General features: G+C 40.8%; 2 protein-coding genes across 5 annotated transcripts in view; one reads left to right on the top strand and one right to left on the bottom strand.

Annotated features, from left to right (window-relative positions):
* Positions 1 to 7,526, bottom strand: part of LOC138755248 (transient receptor potential cation channel subfamily A member 1-like) — a 157,482-nt gene extending 149,956 nt beyond the window's left edge. For 2 of the 4 annotated variants that reach the window (XM_069920882.1, XM_069920878.1), the window contains exon 1: positions 6,844 to 6,997. In XM_069920882.1, the coding sequence (XP_069776983.1) occupies positions 6,844 to 6,984 (141 nt within the window). In that variant the 5' untranslated portion in view covers positions 6,985 to 6,997. The other 2 variants (XM_069920879.1, XM_069920881.1) reach the window with 2 other exon arrangements.
* A 493-nt stretch (positions 7,527 to 8,019) lies between these two features.
* On the top strand, positions 8,020 to 22,233 carry ndufb9 (NADH:ubiquinone oxidoreductase subunit B9). The gene is made up of 4 exons (XM_069920895.1): positions 8,020 to 8,162; positions 13,458 to 13,650; positions 20,700 to 20,813; positions 22,001 to 22,233. The coding sequence occupies exons 1-4, from the start codon at positions 8,077 to 8,079 to the stop codon at positions 22,127 to 22,129; spliced, it is 522 nt and encodes a 173-aa protein (XP_069776996.1). The 5' UTR covers positions 8,020 to 8,076; the 3' UTR covers positions 22,130 to 22,233.
* Positions 22,234 to 23,020: the final 787 nt, after the last annotated feature.

Genomic DNA, 23,020 nt, shown 5'->3' on the forward strand with positions numbered 1-23,020 from the left:
TAAATATTCATCAAAGTCCATGCTTCAGAAATTTTTTTACAATTAACAACTAAAAGTCTACCAACTGACTCAGTAATTGATTACAATTTAAAAGATAAAATTTTATTAATCAAAATTGGTACACCTCTTGCTTTAGAATTAAAAGAACCTATAACTTGGCCAACCCAATCTCTTTTCAATTTCTGAAGCTTCTTCTCAGTTAAATGTGTTTCTTGCAAAAAAAGCAACATCAACCTTCAACTTTTTATTATATGCCAATGCTCTTTTTCTCTTAATCGGATTATTGAGCCTCATTAACATTAAAAGTAGCAAAATTTAAATTCACCATCATTTCAATTTATCTCGAAAACCACCTTACCACACATGGTGAGACTTCTCTCCAAGGCAAATACACAAAAAAAATTTAAAAATCTCAAGAAAAAAAGGAAAAAGAAAAACACCATACATAAACCCTCCCCCCCCCAAAAAAGAAAAAAATACTACACATCCCCCAAGTGTATGGGAGTGACCAATGCCATAAGTGGCCAACGACTTCGAAAGGAGCAGTAAGCCAAACCGCCCATCCCAAACAGAACAAAAAAAAATCAACAAATCATTTCAAGTATGGTAAGCTTCTTCCAAGTCTCTATCAACTTGATGATCATCAATATCAATTTCAATCAACTATTGAGATCCCCTCTCTTGTATATCATTCTTCGTCTCCTTCTGAGCTGGTGTGGACTGTTGAAAAAGTGTTTCTTGACTTTTCTTCTGTTTGTCATCAGGTAAAGAATTAGCAAATGTAAGAGCTTCAGCATTATCAGTAAAAAACTGAGATTGAAATTCTCCATAAAAAACCTTAAGAATGGCAGGATATCGAAAGGCAAATTTATATCCTTTCTTCCACAAAACAACTTGGGCAGAATTAAACTCCTTACAATGTCTAATGACAACTTGACTCAAATCAGCATAAAAGACTCCATTACTCTTAACTACCAAGGGACCTTGATTACTTTTCGCATTCTGAACTACAACTCTTAAAATCAATTCTTTATCTTGATAATGCAAACATCTAATCAGAATAGAGCATGACACTTGACCTGGAAGAGGTTTTCTTTTATCGCTCTATGAACTTATCCAATTCCAAGCCATTTGGGAAATATTCTTTCCCCAAAACTTCATGAATCCACTTCTGGAAAAATTGAACCAGATCAGGACCCTCAAATTCTTCCAGAAGACGAACAATCTAAACATTATTCCTCCGACTTTGATTCTCCAAAGCATCAATCTTCTTCAATAAATATTTCCTCTGAATTTCCATCCAGCAAATGAATCTTCCATCTGTCCCATCTTTTCTTTACATTGTTCCACATCATCTTTACAATCAAGAAAATCTTCTTCAATTTTCTAAACTTATCTTGTACTTTTTCCACCAGCTTCACACACTTTGACACATCCGACTTAATTAACTTTCATACCAGTAAATTGTTTATTCATTGATTTGCCAGATTTTCAATTTGCTTAGACAACATATGCAATTGACTTGTTGATTCAGAATAATGAGGATCTGATTTAGATTTCAATGGAACATGCTTAGATACAGGCCTATCCTTACAAGTTATAATCTCTACCTCTTCTGTACCTGGATAAATGTATTCCTCCTCCAGTCCCCCACCTATGTCACCTTCTTCTTCCTCCGTTGAAATCAATGGCATTTCTGCCTGTGCCTGGGCTCAGACTCTTTTCTCAACAGACCAGCATCGCTAAATCGTGGGAGTTTGGATCCCCCCCAAGACACAGGCCAAAGTCAATGTAGCGATGCACGATTGATCGTTATAATCTGGAGGATGACGTCTTCGAGCTCCAGTGCCATCCTCTGCGACGTTGCATGGAGTCAGCGCCGGAGTCAAGTGAGTCTTACCAAGGGACTGCCCCTGTGGTTTTGGTTGAACTGAAATTATCTCAAAGGTAGGCCCAAGTTCTTCAGTACAGTAAAGTTGTTTTTGAGTCATTTTTTTTAACAGTTTGGGCCTTAGTTTTCCTCATTATTCCCTTGTTCTTCTTTTGTATATTCCCTTGTATATTGACATTAACTATATATTGATATTAACTATATATCAATATTTTTAAAATATTCCACATCCGACAATTCCCTCATCTGCTCTACTCGAGACATCTTCCAATTAATCTAACACAGTTTCCTTTTCATAAATTATTATTGTTCCTGTTCAATCATTATTATTTTCTATGTGGCTGGAATGTTGGAAGATAATAATCGGAATAACCATTGCCACCCAAAGTACATCTTTCAAAATACTGGGATGTAGATAATCAGATCCTTGGGATTTAACTGTTTTAAGGCTCTTTAATCTCTCCAGCAGTATCACTTAACTAATTCAAATTTCTTTAAGTTTATCATTTCAATTGGCAGCTTCCAAAGATAGGCCTGGGCAGCTATCTGGGCAGTTGGCATAACAGTTAGTGTAATGCTGTTACAGTGTCAATGACCTGGGTTAAAATCTGGCACTGACTGTACATTGTCCCTGTGTCTGCATGGGTTTCCTCCCACCCTTCAAAATGTATGGAGGTTGTAGGTTAATTGGGTATAGTTGGGTCGCCTCATGGGGCAGAAGGGCCTGTTTCTGTGCTGTTTTCCAAAATTTGAATTTAAAAATATCTCCCATGCACCCAAGTTTGTCCTTGCATTGTTATATTTAATTGTACAAGTGAGCAGTGCTAATAGGCTTCACCCACAGGATTCCACAACACATTGAGAATTTTTGTTTATTGATTGGCAAGATTATCAACTCTCTTGGTTACTTAGAACATAGAACATTACAGCACATTACTGGCCCTTTGGCCGTCATTGTTGTGTCAACCTATATATTCCTACAAAAAAAATTACTAAACCTTTATTTAGTATTTCTTTCATTCATGTACCTAATAGTCTTTTAAATGCCCCTGATGTTTCAGCCACCACCACCATCCCAGGAAAGATTTTTGAGGCATCCACAACACTGTGTGTAAAAAAAAAATCCAACTTATCCATTATATCTCCCCTATACTTTCCTCCCTTCACTTTGTAGAGATGTCCCCTGGTGTTTACTATTTCTGCCCTGGTAAAAAGGTGCTGGCTATCCACCTTATCTATGCTTTTCAGAATTTTGTAGATGTCTATTGTCTCCTCATCCTTCTTCACTCAAAAGAAAAAAATCCCCAGCTCTGATAACTTTGCCTCATAAGACATTTTCCAATCCAGAAAACATCCTGATAAATCTCCTCTGTACCTTTTCTATAGCTTCCATATCCATCCTATAATGAGGTGACCAAAACAAAACACAATACTTTAAGTGTAGTCTCACAAGAGTTGCAACATGACCTCTTGACTCTTGAACTCAATCCCCCTATTAATGAAGCTCAGCATCTCTTAACTATACTACAAACCTGTGGGGAAACCTTGAGAGATGTATGGATTTGGACCCCAAGTTCTCTCTGTTCCTCCACACTGTTAAATATCTGACCATTAACCCTGTACTCAGCTTTCTGTTTTGACCTTCCAAAATGCATCACCTCGAACTTATCCGGACTGAACTCCATTTGCCACTTCTCAGCCCAACTGCATCCTGTCTATATCCTTTTGTAACCTATGACGATCTTCAGAACTATTCACAACTTCTCCAACCTTTGTATCATCTGCAAACTTACTGACCCATTCTTCCTTTTCTTCATCTAGATCATTTACAAAAATCACAAAGAGCAGGGGTCCAAGAACAGATCTCTGCGGAACTCCACAAGTCAGTGACATCGAGGCAGAATACTTTTCGTCCACTACTACTCTCCACTTTCTACATGCAAGCCAATTTTTTATCCACACAGCCAAGGTTCCATGGATTCTATGCCTCATGACTTTCTGAACAAGTCTCTCATGGGGACCTTGTCAAATGTCTTACTAAAATCCATATAGACTACATCTACCATCCTACCATCATCAATTTCTTTTTTCAAAAAACTCATTTTGGCTTGTGAGGCATTTCCTACCCTTCACCATGCTATGCTGACTATCCTTGAGTAGATTGTACACCAAATCCTCAAAAATCCTATCCTTAAAGGATCCCCTCCAATAGTTTGCACACCACTGACACAAGATTCATGGGTATATAATCCCAGGATTTTCCTGATTAAATTTTTTAAATAAGGAGACTAGATTTGCCATTCTCTAATTCTCCGGCACCTCTACAGTGGCCAAGGAGGACTCAAATATTGCAGCTAATGCTCCAAGCTATCTCTTCCCTCCCTTCACACAGCAATCTGGGTTATAACATGTCAAACCCTGAGGATTTATCAATCTTAATGTTTAAAGACAATCCAACTTTCATTCTTTATTTAAACATCATCCAGCAGACAAGTCTGTTCTATTCCGACCTAACCCTGATCAATACTGAAGCAAAGTATAATTTAGGACCTCCCCAACTTCCACCACCTCCAGGTACACGTTGCTTCCTTTATCCTAAAGTGGCCCCACTGTCTTCCTCGACATTCTTCTGTTCTTCACAAATGCTTAGAATGCCTTTGGTTTCGCCTTTTTCCTGTGAATATCTGTTCCTAATTTACTCTCCTAGTTCCTGCCCCATCCTTGCACATTGCCATGTTGTTTGCTTTTATTCTTGTCCATAGCCATGTTAAAGCTCAGGGAGTGGTGGTCACTATAACCAAATATTCCCCTACCGAGAGATCTGCCACCTGACCAGGTTCTTTACCCAGTACTAGATCCAATATGGCCCCTTCTCCAGTCAGCTGTTTCACATACTCTGACAGGAATACTTCTTGGACACACCTGACAATTCCGCCCCATCTATCCCTCTTGCAAATAGGAGGTGTCAGTCAACATTAGGGATGTTGAAATCTCCCATGAAAACAACACTGCAATTTCTGCTTCATTCCAAAGAGCTGCCTACTTATCTGTTCCTTAGTGTCCCAAAGGCTATTTGGGGGTCTATGGACTAACCCTATACAGTCATTGCTCCCTTCCTAATTTTGACTTCCATACACTCTAACTCAGTTGACACTCCATCTTCAGCAAATTCCCTTTCTATACGCATGATATTCTCCCCGCCCCCCTTTCCTCCCATCCTATTCCTCTTAAAACACCTAAATCCTGCATCAGCCAATTCTGTCCTTCCATCATCGAAGTCTCTGTAACTGCCTCAATGTCGTAATTGCATGTATTGATCCATGCTCTAAGTTCATCTCTTTTATGCCTAATACTCTGTGCATTGAAATAGACACATTTCAAACCCTCTAAATGACTACATTTATGCTTCTCCCCTGCCTTTCTTTCCTCACAAACTCATAATATATTGCATCGTGATTTTCACCTTCTGTCATGCTCTCTCCACTCACATTCTGGTTCCCATTCCCAAAATCTCTAGCAAACTTGCCCACCTTTTTGTACAGGTGAGACCTTCCCCAGAAGAGACCCCAATGATCCACAAATCTAAATCCCCTGCACCAACTCTTCAGCCACGCATTCATCTGCCAATGTGCGTGGCACAGGCAGCAATCCTGAGATTACCACCTTTGAGGTCCTGCTTCTCCCTAACTCCCTATATTCCCTCTTCAGGACCTCATCCCTTCTCCTATCTATGTCATAGGTACCAAAGTGGACCACGACAGCAGGTTGTTCACCCTCCCACTTGAGAATGTTGTTGTTTCGATCAGAGATGTCCCTGACCCTGGCACCTGGGAAGAAACATACTATCTGAGAGTCTTGATCTCATTCACATAATCTCGTATCTGTTTGTCTGACAAGTGAATCCACAATCATTATTGCTCTCTTATCCTCTCTTCTGAGCCGAAGGGCCAGCTCTGTGCCAGAGACGTGACCAATACTTGTTCCTGGTAGACTGTCGTTTCCCCACCTCCCCCCAAACAGTATCCAAAATGATATACTTGTTGAGAATGGCCACAAGGATGTTCTGTACTGACTGCCTATTCCCCTTCCATCTTGCATCAGTCACCCAACTACCTGCCTCCTAACTTTTGAGGGTGACTTTCTCCTTTCAGCTCCTGTCTATTACTCCTCTGCCTCCGAAATGATCCAGAGTTCATTCAGCTCCTTCTGAGAACTATGCATTGATCTCTGGGTTAAAAGCAACAAATGAGGGTCACACTGATAAGTGGGAAGAGAAACAAGTAATGTTTCAGGTATAAGACTCTTCATCAGAACAGGGAAAGAGGAAAGTTTGTTAAATTGTAGGAGGAGGGTAGATGCCTCTGCCAAGTAAAACCATGTCCATAGGATTGAGCTATAAACAATGTTATGTGATCTCCAGTCAAGCAAACAAAGTGGAAAAGCAAAAAAAGGAACTAAGCCATTAAAAATCTTCAGTTGTTCAAAGTTCATGAGCTGGAATTCACCAACCTGAAAGTTTGCACAAATATTTGTCGCAGCTGCTTTCAAAGTGGAACACATTTGCTGGTTTCCGAGATGACAACTATGGGACCAATAAGGAGCCATAACATGGGACAAGAGGGACACCTCATGGGCACCCATTCATATTAATCCCATCTTCCACCAGCTATTGGAAATGCACTTGGTGGGTGTTTAAAAATTCTACCCTTCTAAATAATAACAAAAGATTTGGACACCTTTTACTTATTGGTGAAACAAAATTGTACTTTTTTGGTAGAGGTGGGTGGCCTTCAGAAATGGGACCAGCAGCAGGAATTGGGGATAGGATTGTACAAAGAGGTGGATGTCTTAGGTTGTGCCCAACTTGTGTTGCATGTGGGAGTAGCGGAGTTGTCACGCCCCCCGCGGTTGGGGGGTTAATATTTCGGAGCAGCAAGTTGAGCGCGTCTTACTTCAGCCATTTGGAAGAGCCGGGTCCAGGTTTGGTGAAGGCCACCCGCTGCCCTGGTCGGATTTCCCCAACGGTCACCTTCAGACCGGCCACTGACGTCTGGCGAGGGTCCGGCCGCGAGCGGCGCACGCCCCGAGTCCATGACGGCCCACGAGCTGGTGCCCCCCACCCCCCTCCCGAGTCCATTGCGGTCCAGGAGCTGGTGCCCCCCTCCCCCGAGTCCATTGCGGTCCAGGAGCTGGTGCCCCCCCACCAAGGCGGTCCAGGAGCTGGTGCCCCCCCCCCAAGGCGGTCCAGGAGTTGGTGCCCCCCCCCAGTCCATTGCGGTCCTGGAGCTGGTGCCCCCCCCCCCAAGGCGGTCCAGGAGTTGGTGCCCCACCCTCGAGTCCACGCCCTTTCACAGCGAAAGCAAAATACAGACATCTGCATGTACATTGCAAAACAGTACAGTAAAAATCCGATAATCGGGCACCCACGGGATTTGGAGTAGATTTGGAAGGGAATTCTTATTTTACCTCACCACACTTTTCTCTCTTTAATATTATACAGTAGCATCGTTTCTTTTCCAGTTCCATTCTAGCCTTTTCCTGCCGTTTCCTGCAGCTATGCCAACTCGAGAATCCTGCATTATGAGGTTGCAAGCAATTCCCTGTTGGCCACCAACCAAACAAAAAAACTGCATATGCTGGATATTAAAAAGCAGGACATGAACAGCGCATGTAGTTTGTGGTAAGAGAGTTGATGTTTAGGGGAAATAAAAAAAATGAAAACAGGTAGGTTTTCAATTCGAGAAGGTGGTTCAGGGTGGCGAGGACAAAAGGGACGGTCACTCGATCTGGTGTCGGTTGAAAGAGAATGAGGAAGGCTTGTTCGTGGCAGTTAACCATTCACACTGATTTTTGCATTCTGGAGAGAGTTCTAACACGAGCAATCTCTCAGCCTGAAAGCTGCAGAAATTCTGTCATAAACTATCATGAAGGGAACATCAATAGGGAGCAATGATCGGCGATATGGTCCTCGTGAAAACAACCCAACAACTGTTTTGCGGGCGACAGTTAAAGTTTATTTCTTTCCCATTATTTTCATCTGGCGCTGCTCCATCAACAGGCCTCTCCCCGAGGACACCAGCAATTCTTTGGTCCTCCGACTTCCCATAGTACCTCGGGCGCGGGCCATCGGAGGTCCTCCGCCTTCCCGTGGTTCCCAGATGGGCAGGTGAAGGACGGCTAATGCGATGGCTGCTTACTTGACGCACCAGCAGAAAGTGCTTCGACTGTACAAAAGGGCGTTACGACACTTGGAGTCCTGGTGTATTTTCAGGTTCGGCCATAATCTCGTGAATCGTTGACGCATTTTAAACTAGAGAAGCTCGCGGTAATAGGCTCGGGGGGTCGGGGTTGTGGGGGGGGGGGTCGGGGTTGTGGGGGGGGGGTCGGGGTTGTGGGGGGGGGGGTCGGGGTTGGGGGGGGGGTCGGGGTTGGGGGGGGGGGTCGGGGTTGGGGGGGGGGGTCGGGGTTGGGGGGGGGGGTCGGGGTTGGGGGGGGGGGTCGGGGTTGGGGGGGGTCGGGGTTGTGGGGGGGGGGTCGGGGATGTGGGGGGGGGGTCGGGGTTGTGGGGGGGGTCGGGGTTGTGGGGGGGGGGTCGGGGTTGTGGGGGGGGGGTCGGGGTTGTGGGGGGGGGGTCGGGGTTGTGGGGGGGGGGTCGGGGTTGTGGGGGGGGGGTCGGGGTTGTGGGGGGGGTCGGGGTTGTGGGGTGGGTGATATTTTGGTTTATCGTTTCACAAAAAGAAAAGGAGCTTCACCATTCAGTCTCGGAACGATTTATATTTCGATTTACTGTTCAGCGGAACTTGTTCAACAAACCCAAGCGTGTCATGGCGTTCCATGAGTGAAGCAGTCCAGGTTGATCTGATTTTGCTCTCAACCTCAGCTCATTCCCTCTCCGCCCTTCTCTAGGCTTTTTTCTCACCAATGCACTCTTGTTTGAATGCCGCCAGACCGGAGTGATTCCACGTCGACCCATCGTTTCAGGGGAGAGGGCAATGAAATGATTATTTTGGTTTACGGGCAGGTGGTGGAACAGCAGTGTGTGTGTGTAATCTGAGATGTATAGTAAGATCGGAAAATCAGTCCAGATTGGGAAAGAACTTTATTCCCCAAGCCATCAGACTCCTGAACTCCCAGAACATTTGGGGATATGTTTCCGTGGACTGTTAATGTACGTCTTAATATATTAAATGTGCTGAACTTCTATTCTCACTTATATTTATGTAAATATGCTCCATGGGGTATGTTACATTTTATATCTTATTATGTCTTTAAAAGAGAGAGATTGTGGGGGATTAGTGTCGGTCACTTCACAGACAGTCACACTTTACAACTCCATTTAAAATGCCAGAGCTTTGCTCAAGCCAGACCTCCAAGTCTCCGAGTGCCTTTGCAAAGACAATGAAATTGCTTTGGAAGGAATTTTCTAAAAGCAGGTGCAAATGGAAGAGTCTGGGCTCAGGTGCTATATATGTGTGTCTATATATATTTAGCCCATCCCTTCGCAAGCGAAGATGAACACGGCGCCTTGTCACTCTTCTGTCCTCACAGAACTTTTGTTCTGTTTTCCAAGCTGATGCCTGATCTGCTGCTGTAGTTCCCTTCTCTTTAGGGACAGCTGCAATGCTTCTCCTTCTCTGTTGAGGAAGTTTGCTCCCGCTCTGGTGTGCTGCTTCCTTGATGGACCAAGTGAATTTGAGGTCAGGGTGGAAGTTGACAGCAAAGTGGATAAAGTCGGCGAGCTCATCATGGGTGCATGAGGTAGCACCAAAGAAATCATCGATGTGGTGAAGGAATAGTTGAGGGGCCTTGCCTTGTAGGCTTGTGGCATGAATTGCTCCACGTAGCCAACAAAAAGGCAGGCACAGCTGGGGCCCGTGGGTAACCATTGCTACCTCTTTGATCTGGAGAAAGTGGGATAAGTCAAAGGAGAAGTTATTGAGGGTGAGGGCAAGTTCTGCCAGCTGGAAGAGGGTGGTGGTGGAGGGGGGACCGATCAAGTCAAGTCACCTTTCTTTATCGTTCATAACATGCTTGCACAGTAAAGATGAAATAGTGTTTTTCCAGGACCATGGAGCATATTTACATAAATATAAGTGAGAATAGAAGTTCAGCACATTTCATATATTAAGACGTACATTAACAGTCCACGGAAACATATCCCCAAATGTTCTGGGAGTTCAGGAGTCTGATGGCATGGGGAATAAAGCTCTTTCCCAATCTGGACGCAAGGACCCAAGTGCTGCAGTACCTCCTATCAGATGGCAGAAAGAAGAACAGTTTACTTAAAGGGTGTGTGGAGTCTTTCACAATGTTTATTGTCTTTACCTGCATCGAGTGTTGTAAATGCCCTTCATGGTTGGAAAAGAGCCCCCAATGATCTTTTCCACTGATTTTACTATCCTCAATATGGACCCAATCATTCACTATCATTGGGTCCATGGATCCTTACCTTCCCTCACCTCCTTTTGTAGGGACCACTCCCTCTGTAACACCCTCACCCATTTCTCCTTCCCCACCAATTGCCCCCTTGGTACCTACCCCTGTGACCGCAGGAGATGCTCCAGTTGCACCCTACATCTCCTCCCTCACCACCATTTGGAGCCCTAAACAGTTCTTCCAAGTGAAACAACACTGCACATGTGAATTTGCAAGGGGTCATCTACTGCATCCCGTGCTCCCATTGTCATCTCTACATCGGAGAGACTGGATGCAAACTGTGAGATCATTTCATTGAGTACCTCAGCTCTGTCCGCTGCAATAGCATGGATCTCTCAGTCGTCACCCATTTCATTTTCCTGCCCTGTACCCTTACTGACATGTCTGACTTGGTCTCATGCATTGCCAGACTGAGACCACCTGCAAACCTCCTCTTCCATTTGGGCATCCTCCAACCAGATGGTATTAACATCAACCTCTCTGGTTTTTGTTGAAAACAACCCCCCACTTCCATCTTTTGTCCCTGTCTCCTTTCACAGAGCCAAAATCAGTTGTCACCTTTTCTCCTATCATCACCAATTAACTTTGTTTATCTGACCTTCTCCCCCTCCCATTCTTTCCCCAGCTTTCAATTTTCACTCGCACCTTGAGGAAATGCTTAGGCTAGAAATGTCGGTAATACATCTTTCCCTCCTATGGATGCTGTGAGACCATCTGATTTCCTCCAGCATTTCTGTATTTTGACTACAAAAGGGAAATTTAAATGATTCTTCAACAGCTGTGTAGATGCAAGGATAATAGAGGGTGAGTTATGGAAGTCAGAGTATGTTTTGTAAGTCAGCACATCATGGGCCAAAAGACCTTTATTGTCATGTAATTTCCTATGTTCAATTAATACAAGAGTAACTTTAAACAGAAATGCTTTATACTTCTGATTTCTAAAGCAAACATAATCTAAAATCTTCCAAATGAAAAATAATTGCAGCTATTTTCAGTCACTGCAAATTTGACAGGCCACATCCTTATCATCACATGAGTTCTGTGTCAAGATCAGGAATACTCATGTGGTGCTACACAAAAGAGTCTGGAAAAACAACCAACTGAAAAACCTCACAAAGATAAGCGTATACAGAGCCGTTGTCATACCCACACTCCTGTTCGGCTCCGAATCATGGGTCCTCTACCGGCATCACCTACGGCTCCTAGAACGCTTCCACCAGCGTTGTCTCCACTCCATCCTCAACATCCATTGGAGTGCTTTCATCCCTAACGTCGAAGTACTCAAGATGGCAGAGGTCGACAGCATCGAGTCCACGCTGCTGAAGATCCAGCTGCGCTGGGTGGGTCACGTCTCCAGAATGGAGGACCATCGCCTTCCCAAGATCGTGTTATATGGCGAGCTCTCCACTGGCCACCGTGACAGAGGTGCACCAAAGAAAAGGTACAAGGACTGCCTAAAGAAATCTCTTGGTGCCTGCCAAATTGACCACCGCCAGTAGGCTGATATCGCCTCAAACCGTGCATCTTGGCGCCTCACAGTTTGGCGGGCAGCAACCTCCTTTGAAGAAGACCGCAGAGCCCACCTCACTGACAAAAGGCAAAGGAGGAAAAACCCAAAACCCAACACCCAACCCCAACCAACCATTTTTCCCCTGCAGCCGCTGCAACCGTGTCTTCCTGTCCCGCATCGGACTTGTCAGCCACAAACGAGCCTGCAGCTGACGTGGACTTTTACCCCCTCCATAAATCTTCGTCCGCGAAGCCAAGCCAAAGAAGAAGAAGAAGAGAACTTTAAACAGAAATGCTTTATACTTCTGATTTCTAAAGCAAACATAATCTAAAATCTTCCAAATGAAAAATAATTGCAGCTATTTTCAGTCACTGCAAATTTGACAGGCCACATCCTTATCATCACATGAGTTCTGTGTCAAGATCAGGAATACTCATGTGGTGCTTACGTTGGCACTTGGACAACATTGTTTTGGAAGCGGACTCCATTGGGCACTTTTGGGTCAATATGTGCTATCAAGAAGTAAATTACTTAACTTGATCCTTGGGATCAGCTTTTCTCTTCTCCACTTCCTAAAACTCAATTATTGCTGTCCCTTTGCTCATCATCCATCATCAACCATTCACTGTCCATTCAGATTATGGTTGTCTATTTCTGCATTCCAACAATGTTAAATTCTTTTAATGTAGATGGTCCAATCCTTGGCCATTTTCATATCAATCTTGTTTTTGTTGTTCCCCTCCACTGCCGCCATCCTCCATCCCTTTTTCCTCTTTGTAGGCAATCGCCTGGGATCAAGGATAATTTGCTTTTACTCTTGTTCTGTGAGAAGTGTAGACTTTTTCACAGATGTGGCTGAAGTGGACAAGTGGCTAGTTTGTGAATTGGTATTTTCCTTCATCCACTGATGCATGGCTTTGAGGTTAATATTGTTATTCAGCATTCTGCTACTTCACGTGAAGTCATCCCAGAATTCAGTGAAAATTTCTCCAAGGACATTTTGAACACATCTTCGTATATTCTACTCTGCTTGCCTGGCACTCTACTTCCATGACAGGTTGGACTAGACTGTCCTGTGTAGACAGGGAACCATTTGGCATTTGTCAAGCAGGAGAAGAACCATAGTTGTAATATTTAATTATACTATAGGTACACGATCCTTTAACCGGATCCCTTGGTGGACGGTGTGTTCTGAATTTTGGATTGTTCTGGATTTCGGAAAGCCCACCCAAATTGTGCTGCCTATCCACCCCCACCCCCTTCCAGTCGCCGGGCAGTCTCCCTCAAATGCTGTCTCCCCCGACCGCCGGTCCCTCGGCCCCGGCGGTCTGCCCCAGCTTCCAGTCCCTTGGATACCTCCACGGACCCTCGGCGCCCGGACGCCTCCCCCGACCGCGGACCTTCGGACGCCTCCCCCGACCGCCTGTCCCTCGGCCACCTCCTCCGACTGCCGGTCCCCACTTGCCGGATTTTGGAGCTTTCTGGATTTTAGGTGTCCGGATAAAGGATTGTGTACCTGTACCTTTATTATTAATTTTACAGTGCAAAATGTATTGTAATGAATTTTGAAAATAAAGCTTCTGAGTTAGAGTTTATGATGATTATCATCTTCCCAATCAGAGACAAATACCGTTTTTATGCCTGCATGCTACGAGCAAGATTTGATGAACATCGAGATGAAAAAGACATGGTCAAGGCTACCAAGCTGCTGAAAGCTGGTGAGGAAGAATTCTGGTCGAAGCAACATCCTCAGCCTTACATTTTCCCTGAATCACCGGGAGGCACATCATATGAGAGATATGATTGCTACAAGGTGTGAGATAAAATTAATTTTATATATTTATTATGTAAAGTATCTTATTTGTATGCATTTCTTGTGTTTTGACTAAGCAAATGCTCTGCTCATCTTTTTCATTACTGAGAAAAATTCTAATTTTACATCCCTATGAAACCAGGGGCATGGATAGGAAAGAAGAAATAGGCTGACAATTATAGGCTTTTTCAGCATTATACTTTTATTTTTTGAATAAACTCAATGTGTGTAATTATTTTCAAAGATCAGTGGGGATTGGATAGGCTTGTAGGAAGGAAACTGGTTTAGGGGATGGAAGTATATGACTACCTGCCTTTGGATAGAGGATCATCAATGAAGTGAATGAGAGCGAAACTGGGGGTTTTCAAAGGGATGGGAATTGGTCATAAGATTACAAAGGTGCATAGGTGGCGATTGTGTAGAGGGGAACATGCATGACCTTTTAAAAAGGTTTACTCATTGAACTGCATTGTTTGTGGTGGAGAATTCCCATTACGTGATTGGGTAAGGAGTTATAGAATTTGGGTTCTGAAATAGGTTGATGTGTGACATGGAAGGAAATATGCAGATGATGGCATTTCTCTCTCTGTCAGAGAAGCTTTGACAAGTTGCCACATTGCATTATGAAGTGTTCTGGTGGTAATGAGGAGTAAAAGTGAATAGGGTAAAATGGTGAAAGGATCGTCACTCAAACATACTATTTTGTCCAGCATGGTGTTTATTTTTATGCTGTGCTTATCCAGGCAGGTAGAGAGTATTCCAAGACACTTCTGACTTGGGCCTTACTTCCTTACATCCAAAGCCATTCCAATATTGAACAGGCTCAAGTGTTATGAAATACTCTCAACTAGCGTAGATAAGCCCAGCACTAAAAATATTCCAGAAGCTCATCACTGCATATACAGATTTTGACCTGGTCTTGTGTCCACTATTTAAATATCTGGTCAGTGGAGGTCCCCATTAATAAAAAAATGTGGTGCTGTTAATATAAAAGGCATTAGCTCGAATTTGTCTTGTAAACGCTGCTCATCATTTGATATGTTCAGGCTGAAATATTACTTATCAACATTTGCATGATTGTTGTTGAGATCTCACTGCGTGTGGAAATAGCTTCATGAACTTTGGAGTCATCCATGAAATTGACAGCTCTACTATTATCAATGACCTTCCAACTTACATCTTGAGGTTGGAGAGAATATAATTGAAGCACCTGAACTTAGGCTTATAACACAGTCCTGGTAGATTCTTAAAACAAATATCTTCCCATATTTTAAATATGTCTTGATTTGTTTTCACTTGATTCCCATTGACTTCCATTTCTCCAGGCTCCCTTTCTCAGTATTTACCTGAATGCTGACTAGATGTTAAATGTTCTCACTTCATCTTCGTTGTTGCCATGTTCAGCCAAGCCTGTAATAGTTCAGGTGCCAAATGTTGCCAGACTCGATATGAGTAAGTAAATGGTGACTATGTTCTAGATTGTCAGAACATTCAAAGCACCTTCCACCATCTTGTGAGTAGGCCACTTTGTTGATAATTGGTTTGGTTAGATTCATTCTACTTAGGGAAATACTGAGTAATTTTCTATGTTGCTGGTTAGAATCCAGTGTTATAACTACAGTATAATTGAACAATATAATAAAGGCTTAACTGGGTCTTCATATTGTTTGTCAACTAAAGGTTTAGCACTGCTGGTTGGATGTGAATAACTCTGCAGATTTATGGCCCTGTCTTGCCTGACTCCATTATTTCCTTTGTGAATAAAGCCCCCTGCCTACTCTCTCATTAGTTAACCTGTAGCATTCTCGACTAGATGTGGCAGAGTTTTGATCACACCAATTAACTCTGGGATTTTTACCTCTGTCTACGGCAGGGGTGGCCAAACTATGGTCCACGGGCCAACTGCAGCCTATTGCCCATTTTTAAGTGGCCCAGGGTGAATTAAAAAAAAAATAAAATGGATTATGGCTGGTTAGAACATAGTCTCCAACAATAAATTGCACTGCATGTACATTGCAATTCTTAGTTTCAACACTGCCATCTTGAACAACTACTAGACCGACTAAGTTACTAATCGATGAAAACATTTACCTCAGTTGATTAAACCTGGTGATCCATATATGAATCCAAACAGACGGAAAATAGGAAAGGAGTGCCAGTAATTTCAGGTACAGTGGGAAAATGAATATTTTTGCACAGGAGTCCAGGGGAAGTTTGATTTGCAAGGAATCTGTTTAATAACCTATCAACAGATTTGTACATTGCATCATAATCATTAAGGTGGACACTTGGGCCATGAACTGTATTCATGGAGAGTTGTGGAGGAATGTTGGAGGCTGCCTTGGCCCCTTGATATTTTCTCAAGTTTTTTATTTTGCACTGCTTTTTGAATGAATTTTATTGTATTCCATTAAATTAAAGAGCAGCAGTCACAGAAATATGTGAACACATCAATAAACTACAGTATACAACTCCGATTATCCAAAATGGTTGGGACCAGGCCTCTGTTGGATAAACTGGTCATTTTTTAAAAACAGCCCAGTAGCAACAGCAGATCACTTGTAGAAGTGTTTAAACAACAACAAACATCAAGGGAGGCTTTTTAAGTATTAGAATAATTTTTTAATTCTCACAAAAAAATGCTGGCCGCTGCCAATCACCGACACCTCCCCACTGATGTCCCTGCTGTTGCCGGGAGGTTACTCTCCTTGATGATGCTAGGACATGGGATTCATCTGATTGCTTGTGGCTGGCAGTTTGAGAGAAGTCAGGTAAAGAAGAAATGGAAAGGGAGGGGAGGACTATTGTCGTTCAAATTTCATTTCGGATGAATTTTTCTTTCAACCTATGAGGTTAGTTCGGCTGCAAAATTTTTTGGATAAATCAGGATCTCTGATTTGTTTCGGATATCTTCATTTATCCAAAATGTTAACATTTATTTGGATAAATGAGCATTTCGGAGAAACTGATTTCAGATAATCAGAGTTGTACTGAACTATAATGTCAACAGTTAAACTGCTCAGTAGCGTAAAGTTGTTTCGATAGAAAATTATTTTTTGATTACACAGGGATTTTCTGGTCTAAAAACACTGCTGCAATGTTGTAGCTGGTTGAAAACTGCTGGGTTTAATATTGTTTGGCTCGTGACTCCTTATATTTTTCTGTATGTGGCCCACAACCAAAAGTTTAGCCACAACTGGTCTGCAGCATTGCTACTTCCACTTTCTTGTACTCGTCTAGTTCTACCAACGATTAATAATCGACAAGAGATCACCACACATTCACAAAAATGATAAGAGATAAACAACTGTTCTTTCTGTTCCATTTTTATATGTGACTGAGATAGATAATAGAAGTGCTCTCAGAGAAACCACAAAAATGCTGCACATGTTGAGGATGTGAGTAGGAAGATGTTGATGGGATTGGATGAAGGGGTGGGAAGAGGCTCATGCATGTTGTCCTAGCAGATTGAAATCTATTTGGTTGAGTCAAGCTTTCTTTTTTTGAATATTCTATTTTTCATTTTTCATAAATAAATTCATACAATCTTTAAACTTTTATACACATCAAATATATTAAATATCTGCAAAATTCCCTCCTCCCTTCCCTCCCCCCATGAATATAAAAATTAGCTTCATATTCTGTCAGAGCTCTCATTTTTCATAATTCTTTTTCAAGGGTATCACCTTGTTATATATATTGAAGGGTCAAATTTATAATTGGACCCCTACATAATCCCAGTATAGTTGCAATATCTTAATGTGTCATAATAATTCTTTAAAGTGTAAGTCATTTTCTCCATGGGAATACAATTACATAACTCTGCCCATCGAACAATAAGAAGGGGAGAGTCAGATTTCCAGGTGATTGCTATACACTTCTTGGCCACAGCCAGAGCTACTTTAACAAAGCAAATTTGAAATTTAGTCAGTTTATAGCTCACATCGATAAGGTTGCCCAGAAGGTACAGCTCTGGGTTGCATAGAAAAGACATTCCCGTTATTCTTGTTAGTGTTTCAGTGATATCATACCAGAATGATCTTACCTTTACACACGACCAGGTAGAATGTAAAAAAGTTCCAATTACAATACCACATCTGAAGCACATTTCGGATATTTCAGATTTTGATTTATGCAGTTTTTGGGGTTTGAGATAGAGTGGATGTAAAAAAAAATTGTATTGTACTAGTTCATATCTTGCATTGAGAATTGGTGTCTTACTATCCAAACACCAATCAGACCAACACTGCTCTGGTATAACACCCAGGTCCAACTCCCACCTCTCTCTCGACCTTTGTAGGCCCAGCTAGCACTTTCACCTTGGAGAACAAAATAGATCCTAGTTATAAATTTAGGTGTATTTCCCAGCCTAAGCATCCCTTCCACTTAATTACTTGAAGGCGGAACCATTGTGGAACCCCATCATTCTCACAAGTAGAATCTTAATTGAAGAAAGCAGTGGAAGGTTCTGTTTGTCAAGTTATATTTCTGTTTTGGTATTCAAAGGACATAAGTAGCCCTTCCTCATATCTTCAATATTCTAATTCCTTTCTGATACCAAGTATTTAGAATTTTATTACCCAAATTCATGGGCACTAATTCATTCTGGCACAGTGGTTTTTTTGGTGATATCTTCATTTTTTTTCCCCAATATATTCATTAATCTCATACCAAATTTTAATATGTATTAAAATGGGGTTATCCTTTTTAAAAATTAATTTAACATTCCATTTGTAAATAAATCCTTCGCTGCCCTCTTCCTCAATGTATGTAATCATATTTGGATCCATGAGGGAGAGCTCTCCTCTTCAAAAAAGGATGAAAGGAATCTCGCCTGGGCTGCTAGATAATATTTTCAAAAATCTGGTATATTCCCACATCAATTTCTCCATGGAGATCCTTGGCATTTCATTATTCAAAAGAAATTGTCTTATGTGACCATTGAGTTTCTTAAAGAAATTCTGAGGCAAGGGAATCGGCAACAACTGGAAGAGGTATTGCAGTCTCGGCATCACTTTCATTTTCACACAATTAACCCTCTCAACTAAAGTAATAGACAAGTTCTTACATCTTTGTAGATAGTCTTCTATCTTCTGAAGCAAAGGGAGATAGTTAAGTCTACATTAGATTTTGTAAGTTATTATCTAACATTATTGCTAAATATTTAATTATTTCTAATTTCCATGTAAACTGACTTCCTTTTTGATTCTTTCAAAATCAAAATTTGTTTCACTTTTTTCAAAATTAATTTTTTAACCAGAAACTCTTCCATATTTTTCCAGTGTGGTCTGTAGTTTGGCCAAAGACGACTCGGGGTCTGATAAATACAACAGCACATCATCTGCAAACAAATTAATTTTATGCCTTTCCTAATCAACTTTTAATCCCTTGATGTCTGGATCCTTCCTTATGGTCTCTGCTTATGGTTCAATCACCAAAACAAAAAGACCTGGTGACAGTGGACACTCAAAGGAAACATCATCGACTTCTGACCATAATTTTGGCCTGTGGCTTATGATGAAGAGTTTTATCCAGTTAATAAAAATTAACCCATTCCAAACTTTTCCATGATCAAATGCCTTTTCTGCATCCAAAGATACAGTTATACTCGGGTTCACTTTAGACTTAGCCGGATGAATTAGATTGAATAATCAGCACAAAATGTCCGGAGAGTGTCTTTTTTTGACAAAGCCTACCTGATTTGGTTTTATCAATTTAGGTAAATATCGGGCTTTAGCCAGAATCTTGTTATCTGCATTTCATCGACAAATCGGCCTGTATCTGGATGGTTTTAATGGATCTCTTTTTTTTTCGGTAACACCATGATGATAGCTTTTGAGAAGGATTCCAGGAGAGCCTGGTTTATCACAACCATAATAAAAGGCATCAAAAGATCTTTGAATTGTCTGTAAAACTTGGGTGTAAAACATCTTTCCCTGGTGACTTATTTGCTTGTAATGTATTCAAGGCTTTTTCAATCTCTTCTCTGATAAAGGGAACATCCAATTCCATCTGATCTTTATTTTCCAATTTTGGCAATTCAATCAATGAAATAAATTCATCTATCTCCCTAGAGTCACCTAGCAATTCTGACTTATACAATTTTGTATAATATTATTAAAAAGTATCAAATTTCTTTTGGATTATATATTAATTTGTTAGGTTCTGTTGAATAACATTAATCATCCTTGATATCACTTCCACCTTAATTGCCGTGACAGAACTGTATGTGCTCTGTCTCCCAATTCATAATTTTTTTGTTTTGATTTTAAAGTAGTTCTTTCTGTTTTATATGTTTGTAATGTATTTATATCAATTTTTTTATTTTCCAAATTCTTATATTTATCTTTCGAACCCAATCTCGTTTGGTACATTACCAGTTTACTGGTACTCTTTTTACAACTCTGTTATTTCTTTCTCCAGACCATTAACCTCTGTCGTGTGTTTCTTTTTTTAGTGTAGTGAAGTTATCTGTCCCCTTAAATAATCCTTGAGTGTATCCCATATTAAAAAAAAACTGTCATCAGTAGAGGGGCAATTCATTTCACAAAACAATTCTATTTGTCTCCTAATAAAATTACTGAAATCAATCCCTTTCAATGACATAGGATTAAGACACCATCTACAGACACCCTCTTATTTCTCTGGAATCAGTATTGTTAGGGTCATGATCAGATAGCAATACTTTGAAAAATATAATTAAATTGGTAACTTGCAATTGTACAAGAATCTGAGTCAGGTCGTCCTGGGTTTCCTGCTTCAGGAAAATATGTAATGAATCTCTTGTATTTTATCTATTGCTAACATTAATAAGTTTCTAGATCTGGGAAAATGCCTTATTTCCTTTTCAGAGATTGGATCGACATTCACCTCCTTTCATTTGAGTCGAGGACCCAATTAACTATTAAATAATAGGAGGTGGCTATTGGTGGATATCATGTAGGCCAGAATCTTGTTTTAATTAATGTTCATCTATTTCAATGTTATTGCTAACAGCACATCATTCTGCATTGAATTGAATTTATTTAAAATTTTACCTATTTTGATAGGTACCTGAATTTTACCTTGATTACTGGCATCCATCGGAGAAGGCAATGTACCCAGATTACTTTGCCAAACGAGAACAATGGAAGCAGTTGCGTCTTCTGAGTTGGGATAAAGAGGTTGGCCTAATGTTTTGAATGCTGCATTTATCATTAAGGTTACCAGAGTCATTCAGTCATCAACTCTACCAGTTCTGATTAAGAGCAGTTTAGCTCATTCTACTTCATGCTCACTCCTCATGGCCCTTTCAAGTATTCAGCTCTCCCTTGAATAAACATTTCTGTAACAAATATATTAGTCACCAGATTTCATTCTATTTGCTATGTAATTGAATGTTCAAACACTTGCACTTTATTATATTGTGTAGTCAGCACAGAATTATTTAACTGATGGTTATTCTAGGAAGTTTATAGAACTTTAGCAACAAATTAGGATTGGTTGTTCTGTAACTATTGAAGCATTCATTATTTAGTTCATTTTATTTTAGTTCACCTTCCTTATATAAACAGAAGTTTATAATTTGCTCTAATAATTGAACAAATCATGCTAATTGAGTTGCTACTCAAAAAAACTGGTTTTGGTTTCAATTAGAATTCAGCTCTTGTGAGCTGCAGTGCTGATTTCTTTCTCAAACATCCCAGCTCACTTAATGTCAATTTCCAGACATTTTGTTTGCCACAACAAAAAATAAGGAGCACATTTGAATATGTTTGGAAGACTTTTAATATTTTGCATTGTTTTTCTTTGGATAAATGGATAGGAATCCATGAAATAAGTTATTACAAGAGAAAAACCCAAGGATTTGTGTTCTGGTAGCAAGTTTCAGCTTGTCAAAAGAAGCATGATTTACTTTTGATTTTTTTTGTATCCTTCAATGTTGACTAACTTCATTTTCACTTGCCATGTAGAGCAACTGGTATCCCCTTTAAAAGTTTTGAAAGAAAAGGGTTTACTGTACCTCCCATTATATGTACTTCCACAATAAAAATATAATTGTAGAACTGATAGATGCAGTAGTCATCTCCCCTATGACATCTTTATTACGGAGTTGGTGGAGGGAGAACATCGACCTCTTCCCTCTGTCCATTGCAAGAACAATCAAATATTTTGGATGATAGGCTGTGTATTTTTATCCAAGGGATATTTTATCCAAGTGCTATTCTATTATACCTCTTGCTGGAGATATTTACAAACACAACGTATGAGCTCTGTGTCAAAAGCAAAATTAGGTGTGTCTTTTAGAACTACAAAATGAAATTACTTGTTGAGAACTGAGTGCAACACCTTGTTTTCTTCCATGCTGTAGGTGAAGCAACTGCAGCAGGAAGTGACTGACAATCCTAAGAGTGAGGCTCTTCCTCCAGCTCGTAAAGAAGGTGACCTTCCTCCACTGTGGTGGAACATCGTTACAAGACCCCGTGAACGACCAACATAGAGGTGTACGACTGCAGTGGATATTTAAAAATCGGTCAAGAGCATTTGACAGTTAATGTGTTTCAAAATAAACTCAATGAAGTCTAATAAATATCTAAAATTAAATATTTGTATTCAGTTTATGGTCCCCCCACAAAGAAGCAAACTTAAAAAAAAATCCTAAATCCACGAGGTAGAATATACTATGCAGCTGACAATGGAAAGTGAGCATCACTCAATGTGGCCCTGCTGAGAAAGTTGGCAGCACATTCCTGATTTCTAACTTTCGCTGCAGCAAGAAATCACTTTGCTCTTAGTATTGTTACTTTTTGTCTACAATCCATATAAGAGTAAGAGGATGGATAGCTTACATTATTTGGATAGCCTTCCTCAATTTTCCTCTGCGTCCAGTTATAGTTCTGGCCCATTGCTGCCACTGCAAGAACTGTAAGACAATTTGATATCCTGGAAAATAGTCTTCAGAATCTTCTCCCTGATTCATTCTTTTATCCCAGATTCTGGTTGTATAACTGGGAAATTCTTGTGATCCATCCTATGAATGTATCACTGTAACAATATGCCTGCATCATAAGTAGTATAAGCATGAATATTAAAATAGATTTAGTCCAATGAAACCATCATTGCCAATTTAATAATGAACCTATTGTAGGTAGCTTATTGACTAAGCTACATTCCAGTTAAGATTGTGATTGTTGCTTAAGCATTATTTTGAAATCTAACCTCTTAATTCTAAAAACTTGGTGCTAAATAATGAAGGCAGTGCCTCTCATTAATCTTAATTGTTGGTGAACAAATAATTGCCAAATTAAACTTTATGCAAATATTGACATTTTGGTTAAATTATTTAGCTGGGTATGGAACCAAGAGAAGCTCCACCAATCCAAAACATATC

The sequence above is a fragment of the Narcine bancroftii genome, chromosome 2 (genome assembly GCF_036971445.1).
Source record: "Narcine bancroftii isolate sNarBan1 chromosome 2, sNarBan1.hap1, whole genome shotgun sequence".
Lineage (NCBI taxonomy): Eukaryota > Metazoa > Chordata > Chondrichthyes > Torpediniformes > Narcinidae > Narcine > Narcine bancroftii.

Excerpts from the sequence above, each read along its gene's own strand:
- ndufb9 (XM_069920895.1), top strand. The coding sequence starts at position 8,077 with ATGGCTGCTTACTTGACGCACCAGCAGAAAGTGCTTCGACTGTACAAA. Across the intron at positions 8,163-13,457 it reads GAGTCCTGGTGTATTTTCAG|AGACAAATACCGTTTTTATG; the intron begins GTTCGGCCATAA and ends CTTCCCAATCAG. Across the intron at positions 20,814-22,000 it reads TTCTGAGTTGGGATAAAGAG|GTGAAGCAACTGCAGCAGGA; the intron begins GTTGGCCTAATG and ends TCCATGCTGTAG.